Here is a 17,063-nt window from a genome sequence, read left to right as displayed (position 1 = left end):
GAGTTACATATGGGTTAAACAAAACGTACAGTCAATAACACAATAGAACATCTATATACAGTGTGTGCAAATGTAGTAAGTTATGGAGGTAAGGCAATAAAATAAGCCATAGTGCAAAATAATTACAATTTTGTATTAACACTGGAATGATAGATGTGCAGAAGATGATGTGCAAATAGAGATACTGGGGTGCAAATGAGCAAAATAAATAACAATGTAAATAACAATATAGGGATGAGGTAGTTGGGTGTGCTAATTACAGATGGGCTGTGTACAGGTGCAGTGATCGGTAAGCTGCTCTGACAACTGATGCTTAAAGTTAGTGAGGGAGATAAGAGTCTCCAGCTTCAGAGATTTTTGCAGTTCGTTCCAGTCATTGGCAGCAGAGAACTGGAAGGAATGGCGGCCAAAGGAGGTGTTGGCTTTGGGGATGACCAGTGAGATATACCTGCTGGAGCGCATACTACGGGTGGGTGTTGCTATGGTGACCAATGAGCTAAGATAAGGCGGGGATTTGCCTAGCAGTGATTTATAGATGACCTGGAGCCAGTGGGTTTGGCGACGAATATGTAGTGAGGGCCAGCCAACGAGAGCGTACAGGTCACAATGGTGGGTATGTCACGATCGTCGTAAGGAATAGACCAAGGCGCAGCGTGATGAACGAACATGGTTAAACTTTATTATCTTTAGTGATAATAGACCACAATAACCAAAACAAGAAACGACTCGTGAAGTCCACGGTAACAATGACCAACACGGAACAAAAACCCACAAACACAAAGGGAAAACAGACAGTTTAAATATGGCTCCCAATCAGAGACAACCAACGACAGCTGACACTCGTTGCCTCTGATTGGGAGTCACTCTAGCCAACATAGAAATAAACACAACAGAATGAACACACCCTGGCTCAACATATAGAGTCCCAGAGCCAGGGTGTGACAGTACCCCCCCCTAAAGGCGTGGACTGCGACCGCGCCTCAACTTGAACAAAACAGGGGAGGGCTGGGTGGGCATACCTCCTCGGCGGTGGTTCTGGCTCCGGCCTTGCCACCCACCCTCCAATAAACCCCCCATAGCGCCCCTGGTCCAGTCTGGCCCCGCTGGCTGGAGCTGAACTGGACTTAGCAGGAGCGGTTAGCTTCAGCTCTATAGTGGAGCAGTTGACCGGTACCTTACCAGGCACCGGTGACCCAGGCACGGGTTGTGCTGGACTGACGACGCGCACCCCTGGCTTGGTGCGTGGAGGAGGAACGGGCCTTACCAGGCTGACGACGCGCACCCCTGGCCTGGTGCGTGGAGGAGGAACGGGCCTTACCAGGCTGACGACTCGCACCCCTGGCTTGGTGCGTGGAGGAGGAACGGGCCTTACCAGGCTGACGACTCGCACCCCTGGCCTGGTGCGTGGAGGAGGGACGGGCCTTACCAGGCTGACGTCTCGCACCCCTGGCTTAGTGCGAGTGGCAGGAACAGGCCGGGCCGGGCTGGCGACGCGCACCGTAGACTTGGTGCGAGTGGCAGGAACAGGCCGGGCCGGGCTGGCGACGCGCACCGTAGACTTGGTGCAAGTGGCAGGAACAGGCCGGGCCGGGCTGGCGACGCGCACCGTAGACTTGGTGCGAGTGGCAGCAACAGGCCAGGCCGGGCTGGCGACGCGCACCGTATACTTGGTGCGAGTGGCAGGAACAGGCCGGGCCGGGCTGGCGACGACGCACCGTAGACTTGGTGCGAGTGGCAGGAACAGGCCGGGCCGGGCTGGCGACGCGCACCGTAGACTTGGTGCGAGTGGCAGGAACAGGCCGGGCCGGGCTGGCGACGCGCACCGTATACTTGGTGCGAGTGGCAGGAACAGGCCGGGCCGGGCTGGCGACGCGCACCGTAGACTTGGTGCGAGTGGCAGGAACAGGCCGGGCCGGGCTGGCGATGCGCACCGTAGACTTGGTGCGTGGAGCAGGGACAGGCCGGGCCGGGCTGGCGACGCACACCGTAGGCTTGGTGCGTGGAGCAGGGACAGGCCGGACTGGGCTGGCGACGCACACCGTAGGCTTGGTGCGTAGAGCAGGGACAGGCTGGACCGGGCTGGCGACGCACACCGTAGGCTTGGTGCGTGGAGCAGGGACAGGCCGAACCGGGCTGGCGACGCACACCGTAGGCTTGGTGCGAGAGGCAGGAACAGGCCGGACCGGGCTGGCGACGCGCACCGTCCATTTGGTGCGAGGGGCCGTAACAGGCCGGACCGTACTGGGGACACACACCACTGGCTCTACCCCGGGATCTGGAACGGGCCGGACCAGACTGGTAACACATCCCAGTACCTCTCGCCGTGCCTCTAAACCTTCCTTCCCTTCCTTTACCAGTGACCCCCGTAACCTGGTGGCCTTTTGAATACGCCCCTTTTCTGCCTCCGTCAGCCCCGTCGTCCATGCCCTGTGCCCCCCCCTAAAAATTATTTGGGGTTGCCTCTCGACCGTCCGACGACGACCCTGATCACGCCGTTGCTCCTCTCTCCGTCGCCTCTCTACAGTCTCACTCCATGGCCGGCGATCCATCCCGGCCAGGATTTCCTCCCAGGTCCAGGACCCCTGTCCGTCCAATATCTGCTCCCACGTCCAGGCTGCCTGCTCCTGGACACGCTGCTTGGTCCTTTTATGGTGGGTTCTTCTGTCACGATCGTCGTAAGGAATAGACCAAGGCGCAGCGTGATGAACGAACATGGTTAAACTTTATTATCTTTAGTGATAATAGACCACAATAACCAAAACAAGAAACGACTCGTGAAGTCCACGGTAACAATGACCAACACGGAACAAAAACCCACAAACACAAAGGGAAAACAGACAGTTTAAATATGGCTCCCAATCAGAGACAACCAACGACAGCTGACACTCGTTGCCTCTGATTGGGAGTCACTCTAGCCAACATAGAAATAAACACAACAGAATGAACACACCCTGGCTCAACATATAGAGTCCCAGAGCCAGGGTGTGACAGGGTAGTATATGTGGCTTTGGTGACAAAACGGATGGCACTGTGATAGACTACATCCAATGTGCTGAGTAGAGTGTTGGAGGCTATTTTGTAAATGACATTGTTGAAGTCAAGGATCGGTAGGATAGTCAGTTTTACGAGGACTATCCTCATATGTGGGGTATGTGGTGTATGCATGGGTGTCCAAGCTGTGTGCTAGTAGTTTAAACAGACACCACAGTGCATTCAGCATGTCAACACTTACAAAAACAAGTAATGATGAAGTCAATCACTCCTCCACTTTGAGCCATGAGAGATTTACATGCATATTATTAATGTTAGCTCTCCGTGTACATTTAAGGGGCCAGCCGTACTGCCCTGTTCTGAGACAATTATAATTTCCGAGGTCCCTCCTTGTGGCACCTGACCACACGACTGAACAGTAGTCCAGGTGCGAAAAAACTAGAGGCTGTAGGACCTGCCTTGTTGATAGTGTTGTTAAAAAGGAACAGACTTCTCCCCATCTTAGCTACTGTTGTATCAACAAATTTTGACCATGACAGTTTACAGTCCAGGGTTACTTCAAGCAGTTTAGTCACCTCAACATGCTCAATTTCCACATTATTTATTACAAGATTTAGTTGAGGTTTATGGTTTAGTGAATGATTTGTCCCAAATACAATTCTTTTAGTTTTTGAAAATATTTAGGACTAACTTATTCCTTGCCACCCATTCTGAGACTAACTGCAGCTCTTTGTTAAGTGTTACAGTGATTTCACTCACTGTAGTAGCTGACGTGTATAGTGTTGCGTCATCCGCATACATAGCCACACTGGCTTTACTCAAGGCCAGTGTCATGTCATTAGTAAAGATTGAAAAAAGTAAGGGATCTAAACAGCTGCCCTGGGGAATTCCTGAATCTACCTGGATAATGTTGGAGAGGCTTCCATTAAAGAACACCCTCTGTGTTTTCTTAGACAGGTAACTCTTTATCCATAATTTAGCAGGGGGTGTAAAGCCATAACACATATGTTTTTCCATCAGCAGACTATGATCGATAATGTCAAAAGCCGCACTGAAGTCTAACAAAACAACTCCCACAATATTTTTATCATGTCATATATCTCTCAGCCAATCATCAGTTATTTGTGTAAGTGCTGTGCTTGTGAATGTCCTTCCCTCTGTTGTCAATTTGTTTAGAGTAAAATAGCATTGTATCTGGTCAAACACAATTTTTTCCAAATGTTTACTAAGAGTTGTTAACAGGGTGATTGGTCGGCTATTTGAGCAGGTAGAGGGGGCTTTACTATTCTTGGGTAGCGGAATTACTTTTGCTTCCCTCCAGGCCTGAGGGCACACACTTTCTAGTAGGCTTAGATTGAAGATATGGCGAATAGGAGTGGCAATATCATCCTCTATTATCCTCAGTAATTTTCCATCCAAGTTGTCAGACCCCGGTGTCTTGTTATTGTTGATAGGAAACAATATTCTTTTCACTTCTTCCATACTCACTTTATGGAATTCAAATTTACAATGCTTGTCTTTCATAATTTGATCAGTGTCACGATCGATAATGGAAGATACGGACCAAGGCGCAGCGTGATAAGCGTACATTTTATTAAGTACTTTACTCACGACAAAACAACAAACAAACGAAACGTGAAGTCCTAGGTTACACAAAACAAACCTTAACGGAACAAGATCCCACCCCGACTAGTGCCAAACAGGCTGCCTAAGTATGGTCCCCAATCAGAGACAATGAGCTACAGCTGCCTCTGATTGGGAACCACCCTGGCCAACATAGATCTACACGATCTAGAAAACACAACATAGAAAATATGACATTGAAACTCCACACCCTGGCTCAACATTTAAGAGTCCCCAGAGCCAGGGCGTGACAATCAGTTATACTTGGATGTGTAGTGTCAGCGTTTGTTGCTGGCATGTCATGCTTAAATTTGCTAATCTTGCCAATGAAAAAATCATTAAAGTAGTTGGCAATATCATTGGGTTTTGTGATGAATGAGCCATCTGATTCAATGAATGATGGAGCTGAGTTTGCCTTTTTGGCCAAAATTTCATTTAAAGTGCTCCAAAGCTTTTTACTATCATTCTTTATGTCATTTATCTTTGTTTCATAGTATAGTTTCTTCTTCTTTTTATTCAGTTTAATCACATGATTTCTCAATTTGCAGTATGTTTGCCAGTCGGTTGTGCAGCCAGACTTATTTGCCATTCCTTTTGCCTTCCCTCTCAACCATAAAATGTTTAAATTCCTAATCAATCAACGGGGATGTAACAGTTTTTTACAGTAATTTTCTTAATGGGTGCATGCTTATAACTAACTGGGATAAGCTATTTCATAAATGTGTCAAGTGCAGCGTCTGGCTGATCCTCATTACACACCACAGACCAACAAATATTATTTACATCAACAACATAGGAATCACTACAAAACTTATTGTATGACCTCTTATACACTATTAGGCCCAGCCTTTGGAACTTTGGTTTTCCTAGATATGGCTACTATATTGTGATCACGACATCCGATCGATTTGGATACTGCTTTAAAGCAAATTTCTGCAGCATTAGTAAAGATGTGATCAATACATGTTGATTATTTAATTCCTGTGCTTTGTAACTACCCTGGTAGGTTGACTGCAGGCACTAGTTACAGTTTGAAGCTTTCTCTTGAGTGGGCAGCCTGAGGAAAGCCAGTCAATATTTAAATCACCCAGAAAATATACCTCTCTGTTGATATCCCATACATTATCAAGCATTTCACACATGTTATCCAGATACTAACTGTTAGCATTTGGTGATCTATAGCAGCTTCCCACCAAAATGGGCTTTAGGTGAGGCAGATGAACCTGTAGCCATATTACAGTATTTAACATGAAATCCTCTCTAAGCTTTAAAGGAATGTGGTTCTGAATATAAACGACAACACCTCCACCTTTAGCATTTCTGTCTTTTCTGTAGATGTTATAACCATGTATTACTACCACTGTATCATCAAAGATATTATCTAAGTGAGTTTCAGAGATTGTCATAATATGAATGTCATATGTTACTAGCAAATTATTGATTTCATGAACCTTGTTTCTGAAGCTACATATGTTAACGTGGGCTATTTTTAGCACTTTTTTGAGATGCTTGATTGTTTTCATTGCTTTACTGGGAAGCTTAGCAGAAGTAGACATGCTCATGTTATTTATGTTAGTGCAGGATGAGCTGCACACAGCGGACTTCCTACTAGGGCACACCGCCTCAGTGCTAACAGTATAACTGGTTCATAGCCTCAACACTGGGACTGTGAGACTGAAAAACAGGCCTCAGACTGTTAAACAGCCATCACTAGCCGGCTTCCACCAGCTTATGCAACCCTGCACCTTAGAGGCTGCTGCCCTATATTATTCTATAGATCTTGGCGCCGACGAAGATGGCGGCCTCACGACTAGCTCTTAGGAAACTTTCCAGTATTTTGTTTTTTTATTTATAATTTTTTACTATCTTGCACTACTCATCTCATATGTATATACTGTATTCTATTCTATAATATTGTACTGTATCTTAGTCCATGCCGCTCTGTTATTTCTTTTCCACATATGTATATATTCTTAAATCCCATTCCTTACTAGTTTTGTGTGTGTTGGGTATGAGTTGTGAAATTGTTAGATATTACTTGTTAGATATTACTGCACTGTCGGAGCTAGAAGCACAAGCATTTCGCTACACCTGCTATAACATCTGCTAAACACGTGTATGTGACAAATACGATTTGATTTGATTTAATGAAGTTGGAACACAGGAGCTATATCTCATAGTTGCACAAAAATTATTGGACACCATCCAGAAATTATAAATGACAAAAGACCATGCAGATGTTTAAATCCCCCTAAAAAAGCAAAGTCAACAACATCCAATGCTTTCTTTTGTTAATGTAAACATGCTGCGGCATTGAACAACCATGTAGTCTCTATAGTTTGGATGCCATTCTCTAAGATTCTTGAGATTCTGGCATTTAAATGGAGCCGCGGTGGAAGTCCCACTTTTCATCCTGTGGACTCCAGATAGAAAAGTTATCAAAAAGTGGCACCTTTACAATAATTTCTAACAAGACAGATAAAATACACATTCTCATGGACACACACACACACACACACACACACACACAAATAAGTCAGAAGAAGTTTAAGGGTTGAGAGCACAAATAGTCAAAACAGTGATTGAGGAACGAGAGGTGTTGAGAAATGAGGTGTATCAGAGTTCAGAGGAGGTCGTTTTAAAGGCCGTGAGAGAATGTGTGCAAACTGCAAGTCAGAGCATCAATCAACAAGCATCAGATTCCCAAGAGAACATCATCAATAACCAATACATTATTATTATCCCCTTATTCCCAAAGTCATTCTCCGAAGCCAAAGCAGCGCTAATGCTAATTATTATCAACAAAAGTGTCCGCATTGACATGTGGTCAGGATCATTGCTTCATAAAATAGAGTAATCATTTTGTGTGCTGGTACTGTTTATATTTAGGTGCAGGAGCTCCACAATACTTTTGAGCTAATATTCTATCAGAGGAATAGGAGCTCAAGCAGTAGAACATTTTGAGGTGCCGGGATTCAGCTCTGGTGAGCTCCTGCCCAAGCCAAGCACTGTAAATAGAGGCATGTAACTAAAACTATACTAATAATTAGGTAATAAAACTTTTGTCTGTCTTTATGTCGTCCTGTTACTGCTTTTACTGCTAGTAGGTTTGGATTCATGTAGCTACTCAACAAAACAATTTCTACAGTGCAAAACAAGAATGAACTAAGATATTCATCACATCATTCATTTATGTTTGTTTTGTTGACTCACTGGTTTCCATTGAATAGGCCTCTCAGTCTACTCTATTGTCATTCAGGCAGAAACAAATGACTTGCAGCATATCGAAGGCTGATCCAATTGATGGCAGACAGTCTGTGTTGTTTCTTAACTAAGCAATAACATCGCGATAAACTCTCCATTACATTAATCGTTGTCATTGGTATACATCCTATTTACAGGGGTCCCTAGGAGCTGTAGGAATAGTATTCACGTTTTTTTTAAATGGTGAAGAATTGCAATCCATTTTTAAGGACAAAAACAAGGAAACCATTATGTTTGCTTATAAATGTAAAGTTGACTGTCTAGAACAGATTGAATTACCAGACGTGATGTGAATCACTAGACCATAGCAGAAGAAATTGATTTTGTTTCTCAAGAAATGTCTCTCTCAATGAACAATGGATATGTCACGAACAGAAGAGGACCCAAGAGCGCAAGTTCAAATTCAGAGTTCTTTATTCAAGGTTACAGGCGGGAAGAGGAGTCCCAGGGGTGTCAGGGGTCTTTCAGGGTCCTCCTGTGGGTACCTGTGCTCCGGGGGTCACCAAATGTCCGGGGGTGTCCAGTCCAAGTGCTTAGTGTGTGTGTTCCCCAGTGATGGAGCGGCGTATCGGGCTGAGGGTGGTGAAACGTCTGGGCACGCTCATCTGGTGGTCGGAGACCGGAGGGGCTGAAGATCGGAGAGTAGTCGAGGTCCAGAAGGCAGGTTGGGATAGACGGGGCAGTAGAACAAGGAGGCAGTCAAGAAAGGATCGGTATCACAAACAGGAGTCAGAGCGCAGACAGGCAGGTTACTGGTCCGGGTTAGAAGACGATCTGACAGGGCTTGGCTGAAAACCAGGGCTTGATATACTGGGAGAGGTAGTGGGGAAATGCAGTTCAGCTGGCAGAGTAATTAGAACAGAGTGAGGCAAGGTGAGGATGGTGAGTGGGAAATGCAGTGCAGCTGGCCAGGTAACAAGAGCAGAGCAGGGCAGGTGGAGCTAGTTAGGCTGAGTAGAGAGAGGGAGGTGAGCAGAGTGGAAGATAATTGAATGCAATTAATGTTGCTACCAGGGAGAGAGAGTGCTCATGACAGGACCCCCCCTCCAAGGGACGGCCCCAGAAGTCCCAAGAACAACATCATGCCGGGAGGGTGGAGGGGAGCAGGCGGCGGGTCAGAACTCCTCCGAGCGGTCCGAGTGAATCTCCTCATCCTCAGAAGGAGCTGGAGGGTCACGGTCGGGAGACAGGACAGGCACTGAGACAGGAGCAGGGCGGGCCGGACGGCTAGGAACCCCTCTTGGACGGCCCCTACGGATTGCAGGCTGATCAGGATGTAGTCGGTGGAAGTCAGTGATAAGGGTCCGGTCCACTATCCTCCTGGCCGGGATCCAGGTCCTCTCCTCTGGACCATATCCCTCCCAATCAACGAGGTACTGGAGACCCCTACCCCTTCGCCTAGAGCGGAGCAGCCGCCGGACGGTGAAGACAGGACCGCCATCTACGAGGCGCGGAGGAGGTGGCGCCGGAGCTGCAGGGACCAGGGGACTTTCATGGACCGGCTTGACCTTGGAGACGTGGAAGGTGGGGTGGACCCGCATGGAAGCGGGCAACTGAAGTCGGACCGCCGTTGGACTGATGACTTTCTGCACAGGAAAAGGACCAATGAAGCGAGGGGCCAGCTTTGCGTGATACAACCCGCAGCGGCAGATCCCGGGCAGACAGCCAGACCTTCTGACCAACCCGGTAAGTAGGTGCTGGGGTCCTCCGTCGGTTGGCACCGACGGCGTAGCTGGTTCCAGACTTCAGGAGCACAGTGCGAGCCTGGGCCCAAAGTGCGGCGGCAGCGGCGGGCATACGCAAGAGCAGACGGACAGGTGGCATCCGCCTCCTGGCTGGCAAACAGTGGAGGTTGATACCCGTGAGACACACTGAAAGGGGGAGAGCCCGGTGGAGGAACTGGTGAGTGAATTATGGGCATATTCCACCCAGAGCAGGTGTTGAGCCCAGGCCCGGGGATTTTGGGAAGCCACACACCTCAGTGCCTTCTCCAGCTCCTGGTTCATGCGTTCAGTCTGGCCGTTTGACTGCGGGTGGAATCCAGACGATAGGCTGGCGGTGGCCCCAAGGAGATGACAGAACTCCTTCCAAAAGGTTGCTGAGAATTGCGGGCCCCGGTCTGACACTATATCCTGGGGTAGGCCATGGATACGAAACACATGTTCCAGGACCACCTGGGAGGTCTCTTTAGCAGAGGGTAGTTTGGGAAGGGGGCACGAAGTGGGTCATCTTACTAAAGCGGTCAACAATGGTAAGGATGACTGTGTGTCCGTCAGAGGGCGGAAGGCCCGTAACAAAGTCCAGTGAAACGTGGGACCAGGGCCTCTTGGGTATGAGTAGGGGTTGCAGCAACCCAGCAGGAGGCTGGTTGGGAGTCTTGTTTCGTTACAAGTGGGACAAGCTCGGATGAATTCTCGGACATCCCGTCTCATCCCCCCGCCACCAGAACCGCTGGCGGACCAGATGAAGGGTGCGAGTGATGCCGGGATGACAGGCCAGACGGGATTCGTGCCCCCACTGAATCACAGGTGACCTGAGATTTGCTGGAACAAACAGACGGTTGGGGGCGCTGGTGCTTGGACCTGGCTGGTCCCGAAGAGCCTCCATGACCTGCTTCTCGATCTCCCAGGTGAGGGCCGCTACGACCAAGTGGCTGGGAAGAATGGGAGCTGTCATGGCGGTGGTCTCGTCCTTCTGAAACATCCGGGAAAGAGCATCAGGTTTGATGTTGCGAGATCCCGGGCGGTAGGAGAGCGTGAAATTGAAGCGCGTAAAGAACAGAGACCACCGCTGTTGACGGGAGTTCAGCCTCCTGGCTGTTTGGATATACTCCAGGTTCTTGTGGTCTGTCCACACTACGAATGGTTCCTTTGACCCCTCTAACCAGTGCCGCCATTCTTCAAGGGCGAGCTTGACAGCCAACAGCTCGCGGTTCCCAATGTCGTAGTTGCATTCGGCAGGGGTTAGCCGACGGGAGTAGAAGGCACAGGGGTGCATCTTGCCATCCTCAGCTGCTCTTTGAGAAAGCACTGCACCCACTCCCACGTCCGAAGCATCTACCTCCACCACAAACTGCCTTGCTGCATCTGGCATCTGGAGGATGGGAGCAGAAGTGAAACATGTCTTGAGGATATTGAAGGCCTTATCAGCAGCTGATGTCCATTGGTACGGTTGTTTAGTGCTGGTTAGCGCCGTGAGGGGTGCAGCCACTGTGCTATAGTTTCTGATGAATCTCCTATAAAAGTTGGCAAAGCCCAGGAACTGTTGCAACTTCTTCCCGAGACTCAGGAACTGGCCAGGAAGTGACAGCCGACACCTTCGTGAGATCCATCTGAATGCTGCCCTCGGTCACCACATACCCCAGGAATGAAACGGTCTTGGCATGGAACTCGCACTTCTCTGCCTTCACGAAAAGAGAGTTCTCCAGCAGGCGGCGCAGGACCAACCGGACGTGGTGCGTGTGTTCTGACAGAGTCTTTGAGAATATTAAAATATCGCCAAGGTACACAAATACGAACGTATTTAGCATGTCCCTGAGGATATCATTCACTAGGGCTTGAAAAACTGCTGGGGCATTGGTGAGGCCGAAGGGCATGACGAGATATTCATAGTGGCCGGTTGGTGTGTTGAACGCTGTCTTCCATTCGTCTCCCTCCCTCATCCGCACCAGATGGTAGGCATTGCGAAGGTCCAGCTTAGTGAATACAGTGGCTCCCTGCAGCAGTTCGAAGGCAGACGAAAGTAAGGGCAGTGGGTAGCGATTCTTAACCGTGATGTCGTTCAGACCCCGGTAATCTATGCATGGACGAAGAGAACCGTCCTTCTTGCCGACAAAGAAGAATCCCGCTCCTGCGGGGGAAGACGACGGTCTAATTATCCCGGAGGCAAGAGAGTCATTAATGTAGTCCTCCATGGCCTTACTTTCCGGGGCTGACAGTGAATACAGACGACCCTTGGGAGGTGCTGTGCCAGGCAGGAGATCAATCGCGCAGTCATAGGGTCTGTGTGGGGGTAGAGATGTCGCCTTGGATTTGTTGAACACCTCTTTCAGGCTGTGGTAACAGGCCGGAACATTGGATATGTCGGAGGTAGCGCTAGATCCTTCCCGGTGAACGGGCAGGGTGGCCCCCTTAAACAGGTCTGGTGACAACTCCTTCCCCACTCACGGACTGTTCCTGTCTCCCAGTCGATGTGGGGGTTGTGCTGACGGAGCCACGGGTATCCAAGAATGAGTGGTTGGCCAGGTGAGTGTAGGAGGTGAAACTGGATGGACTCCCTGGTGGTTTCCTGACAGCAGGATTGTCACAGGGGCGGAGATATGAGTGACAGTGCCAAGATGATGCCCATCCAGGGCTCGTGCAGGAATGGGTTGTGTCAGTTGATGATGGTTCACGCCCAGTTGCTGTGCAAGCTCAGGGTCCATGATGTTTGCTTCGGCTCCGGAATCCACAAGGGCGGCCAATGTATGAGTCTTGTCAGAAAGCTGAAGGCGGAGATGAAGCAGGGTCTTTCGGATGGAGGGAGACTGAAGGCTTGTTGAGCTCACCCGGATCTCCCCTACACCTGGTGAGCTGCGGCTTTTGCCGGACAAGTAGCGACACTGTGATTCTCGCCACCACAGTAGAGGCAAAGGTTGGAGCTTAGACGGCGCGCGACGCTCCTCGGGAGTCAGAGAGGCACGGCCAATCTCCATGGGCTCAGGCTGATTGAGTTGGCTATGGGACTTGACAGGCAGGGGGCTGGACAGAAGCGGTATCGACCCGAGTACGGATGGCAGGTTGACTGAGACGGCCCTTCTCCCTCCTCCGGGTCTGTATACGGCGGTCAATGCGAACGGCAAGGTCAATGGCGGCATCAAGCGTTGAGGGCGGGTCATGGGAAACAAGCTCGTCCCTGATATAGTCCGCCAGGCTATGGAGGAAGGCTTGCACCAGTGCCTCTGGGTTAAACGAGCTTTGACTGGCCAGGGTACGAAAGTCAATGGAGAAGTCTGCCACTGTCCGATTGCCTGACGGATGGTGAGCAGAGCTTGTGACGCTTCGGCTGTTGGCGAGCCTAGGTCAAAGACCTTTAACATCTCCTCCTCAAAGGCACTGAAGGAGGCACAGGCTGGGGTTTGCCGGTCGAATTCCGCCGTTCCCCCACAACCGAGCTCGACCGGTGAGATGTGTGATGACATACCCCACCTTGGCTCCCTCTGTTGAGAAAGTCCTGGGCTGTAGTGCAAACTGGATTCGGCAGCTGCTCAAGAATGGTCTTACTTGCTTCTGGTTGCCATCAAAACGTTCCGGGTTCCCAATCCTTGGTTCAGGAGCGTGGGGATCTGGTGGCAGCACTGCCGGGCCTGCAGCATTGGGACCTCCAGCGGAGGGATGAAGGAGTATCGGTGGTACAGGAACAAAAGGACCAGGGGGGTGCAGGTGGAGTAGCCGGGCTTGAGAGTAGTTGCAGGGCTTGGGCTAGCTGTTGTTGCTGCAGTTGGAACTGTTGTTGCTGCTGGTTGAATAGCTGGAGAAGGGAGCGATGTCGCCAGCCATCCGATTTATGTCTCCCTCAGAGCGTTCCAGTCGCTGTAGGGCAGTCCTCTCTGGCTCTTCCTCCATCGTGGTCAGGGGAGTGCGCTGGGTCCATGATGGTCAGATCGTTCTGTCACGAACAGAAGAGGACCCAAGAGCGCAAGTTCAAATTCAGAGTTCTTTATTCAAGGTTACAGGCGGGAAGAGGAGTCCCAGGGGTGTCAGGGGTCTTTCAGGGTCCTCCTGTGGGTACCTGTGCTCCGGGGGTCACCAAATGTCCGGGGGTGTCCAGTCCAAGTGCTTAGTGTGTGTGTCCCCAGTGATGGAGCGGCGTATCGGGCTGAGGGTGGTGAAACGTCTGGGCACGCTCATCTGGTGGTCGGAGACCGGAGGGGCTGAAGATCGGAGAGTAGTCGAGGTCCAGAAGGCAGGTTGGGATAGACGGGGCAGTAGAACAAGGAGGCAGTCAAGAAAGGATCGGTATCACAAACAGGAGTCAGAGCGCAGACAGGCAGGTTACTGGTCCGGGTTAGAAGACGATCTGACAGGGCTTGGCTGAAAACCAGGGCTTGATATACTGGGAGAGGTAGTGGGGAAATGCAGTTCAGCTGGCAGAGTAATTAGAACAGAGTGAGGCAAGGTGAGGATGGTGAGTGGGAAATGCAGTGCAGCTGGCCAGGTAACAAGAGCAGAGCAGGGCAGGTGGAGCTAGTTAGGCTGAGTAGAGAGAGGGAGGTGAGCAGAGTGGAAGATAATTGAATGCAATTAATGTTGCTACCAGGGAGAGAGAGTGCTCATGACAGGATACGGATTACAAAATTGTGTAAAAGCATCGTGACAATTGTTTGGCAGAATCATATGCTTTTTGGCCTCACATTCATACACCGTAAATGATCTGTTTGCAAGAAGGCTATGAGATAGTTGTGTAATCAAAGTAAGCGACGGCTAAGATAAGCCTATAGTGCATTAGTGAGGGATACCTGGATTTGTATTAAACAATATAAAACAGACTTTCCCTTTCCCCCTATATTTCCCTGTGGTGTTCGAACAACCCTTTCAGCACAGTAACACAGTTTTACCACCACCACAGAAAAGTGCACTGATCGTTTTTCAGGTCTCTCTTCATAAAGGTCGCTGGAAACACAACACTGGTGGCACTAGAAGCACATTGTTGATCTGAATGAAGGAAAACTACAGTATCACTGGCCAGATAGATCTACTATACATATATACTGTCTTATTTATACTTATATATGTCTGCCATCCCGTCTACAGTTAGATACTGTACAAAAGTCAACAGTCATCATGTCCCAACTGGAATCCGGTCTTTGAATACTCTGTAGCAGATGAGGCAGATTGTTAAACTATTGTTAAACTATTAATATTGTGATCAAAAAGGGACAGAGTTGGATAGAATGAGTCTAATAAGAACGGTGCAAAACCCTCACAAGATAGACAGCAGTTAAATCACCCTCAGATTTCCTTCTTCATTCCTCCTCTCACCTGCTAGTTACTTCGTCTTTAGACAGGAAGTGGACGGCCTGCCCTTCAATTAGAGGGGAAGGTGGAGGTTTCATAGATCCAGACATCAGAGAGATGTTGTTCAGGCAACACCCCTTGAAGTTAATATTCCTTCCATTGAAATCAACAATGAGAAAAGAATCCTCACCGGTTTTCTACCAGAATAAGGCATATGGGTTATCAAGTACGTAGCGATACAGCTGAAAGTTCTTTAATAGATATTTGGGTGAGTACATAGGCTCTTTCGGGTCTGTAGGTGGGTACTCCCCCACCGAGCCATCGAACCATCCCCCAGTCCGGATCAAGCCCTTGATGTAGTTCAGGTCTCGTTTTTCCACATAGTCTCCCCAGCGGGGGAAGTCTCCATTCTGGGCAGAGATTAGCTTTTGGGAGATTCCCTCTGGTCTGAAGCACCAGGAACAGTGCCAGCCTGCGTAGTGGACGGGGCTCCCAATGGACCACTGCACCAGGATGTGTCCACTCTTCCTCTGGTAGTTCTGGAAACCCGGCATGGAGAAGTATTCCCTGCGCCTCAGTGATATCCCGTCTCCATTGTAGACAGCGAAGAGCATTGCGACGGTGCAGGCGGAGAGGACGTCCAGCGTCCCGGGCTGCCTCCAGAAGAAACCATAAAGGGACTTTCTCATATGGATGGACACAGGTTCCGTCCAGCCGTCGTAGAGTTTGAGGAAGAGGATGCCCTCGCGGGCCGGGATCTCGTCTGCGTCGTTGATGAGGAAGACATCATCCGGCCTGGCGCCTTGCACCCTGGACATCCCGTCACGGCTTAGAAACGTTCGCAGGTAGTCGTCAGCAATCCACCCGTTCTGCTGGCCACCTTTAGGGAAGTGATCGAGTAATACATAGAGGATCTTATTGTGCACATAGTCGTAGGTCCCGTTGAGCAGAAGGCGCAGGAAGTGTAGTGGCTTGGAATTTCCGTAGGCCGTGAAGTTTGACTCACACACCAGGAAGAGGTCCACTGTGTCGGCCAACTCGTGAAAGCGGGCGTGGAGGAGGTCAAACTCGTGGTTGATATTAATGGCATTGATGACCCTCCGAGGAACCTTTCTGGGTGTCAGACGCCCCTTAGTGGGCAGGTTGGAGTGTTGCACCATGGTTGGGATGCCACAGTGAGGGCCGTGCCAGCCTGGGCGACACATACACTTCACCAGCCTCTTCCCCCAGGCTGATTTCCCTTGGGCTGACTTGGGTTCCTCTTGGTTTGCTTGCAGGATCTTACGCTGGCCCTCTCCGGCCGCCTGGACCTTTTGTCCTAAGTGGTCTTTGAGAGAAGTCATTTCTGTCCCCTCTCTGAAGCAGTATGCTCCAGACTTGGTGTGCACAAAGAACAGGGTGGGGTCATCGCGAAGATGGAAGCTCTGTTTGTGAAGTTCCCTCCTTGGCCCTTTGGGGTCTGGGAAAGTGACCGTCATTCTGTTTACATTCCCTGAGTCAGGCTGCTCCTTGCCCCATGGGTCCTGAGTGGGAGAACAATAGGAGTAAAATGAAACATATCAATGACAATGTCATATAGACCCAAAACAATGTATAGGGAAAGTCGTGTAATCTGCCCCCTCACCTCACCCACCTCTGCATTCCCCTTTTCCTCCCGGTATTCCCCTGGTTCCCACAGGCCAGTGTCAAAGGGTACAGGCCATTGGAGAGGCCACCTCTCTGGGTGAGCATTGTATGAAGGGTTCCCCTTCCCTCTCCAGAGGAAGCTCAGGGCATTGACAGAGTAGTAGTGCAGCTGGGAGAGGACACACAGAGCCAACGCGCAGCAGAAAAATAACTTGTGCCTTCGAATCTTCATCCTGAAAAACAAACAACTCTTTAGCTAAACAGAATTTTACAAACTCCTTACTTAACTGTAACTCAGGCATGCACACAGATAGGGCTCTGCCTGTACAGAGCACATGCCCCTTTGCACTTACAGTCTCCAAAGTGCCTTTTTAGGTGATGGTATAATTTCCCCCCAAAATAATTTATTTAAATATTTGTTTTGTCATTGTGTCACGATCGTTTACGAACGAGAAGGACCAAGGCGCAGCGTGATAAGCATACATGTTTATTAAGCGAATAAACACACAACAAAAACAACAAACGAAACGTGAAGTCCAAGGTAGGCAAATAACATACCTCACA

At 49.6% G+C, this 17,063-nt stretch overlaps 1 protein-coding gene across 1 annotated transcript; it reads right to left on the bottom strand.

The window, feature by feature from the left end:
• Positions 1-14,881: 14,881 nt before the first annotated feature.
• LOC121551725 (beta-1,4-mannosyl-glycoprotein 4-beta-N-acetylglucosaminyltransferase-like) lies at positions 14,882-16,731 on the bottom strand. Its single transcript, XM_041864466.2, has 2 exons — positions 16,498-16,731; positions 14,882-16,396 (listed from the first exon to the last, which is right to left on the bottom strand). The coding sequence occupies exons 1-2, from the start codon at positions 16,729-16,731 to the stop codon at positions 15,071-15,073; spliced, it is 1,560 nt and encodes a 519-aa protein (XP_041720400.1). The 3' UTR covers positions 14,882-15,070.
• Between the last annotated feature and the right edge of the window lie 332 nt (positions 16,732-17,063).

The sequence above is a fragment of the Coregonus clupeaformis genome, chromosome 35 (assembly GCF_020615455.1).
Source record: "Coregonus clupeaformis isolate EN_2021a chromosome 35, ASM2061545v1, whole genome shotgun sequence".
Classification (NCBI taxonomy): Eukaryota; Metazoa; Chordata; class Actinopteri; order Salmoniformes; family Salmonidae; genus Coregonus; species Coregonus clupeaformis.
This window is presented reverse-complemented; position numbering and strand designations above follow the sequence as displayed.

Excerpts from the sequence above, each read along its gene's own strand:
- LOC121551725 (XM_041864466.2), bottom strand. The coding sequence starts at position 16,731 with ATGAAGATTCGAAGGCACAAGTTATTTTTCTGCTGCGCGTTGGCTCTG. Across the intron at positions 16,397-16,497 it reads GGAATGCAGAGGTGGGTGAG|GACCCATGGGGCAAGGAGCA; the intron begins GTGAGGGGGCAG and ends TCTCCCACTCAG.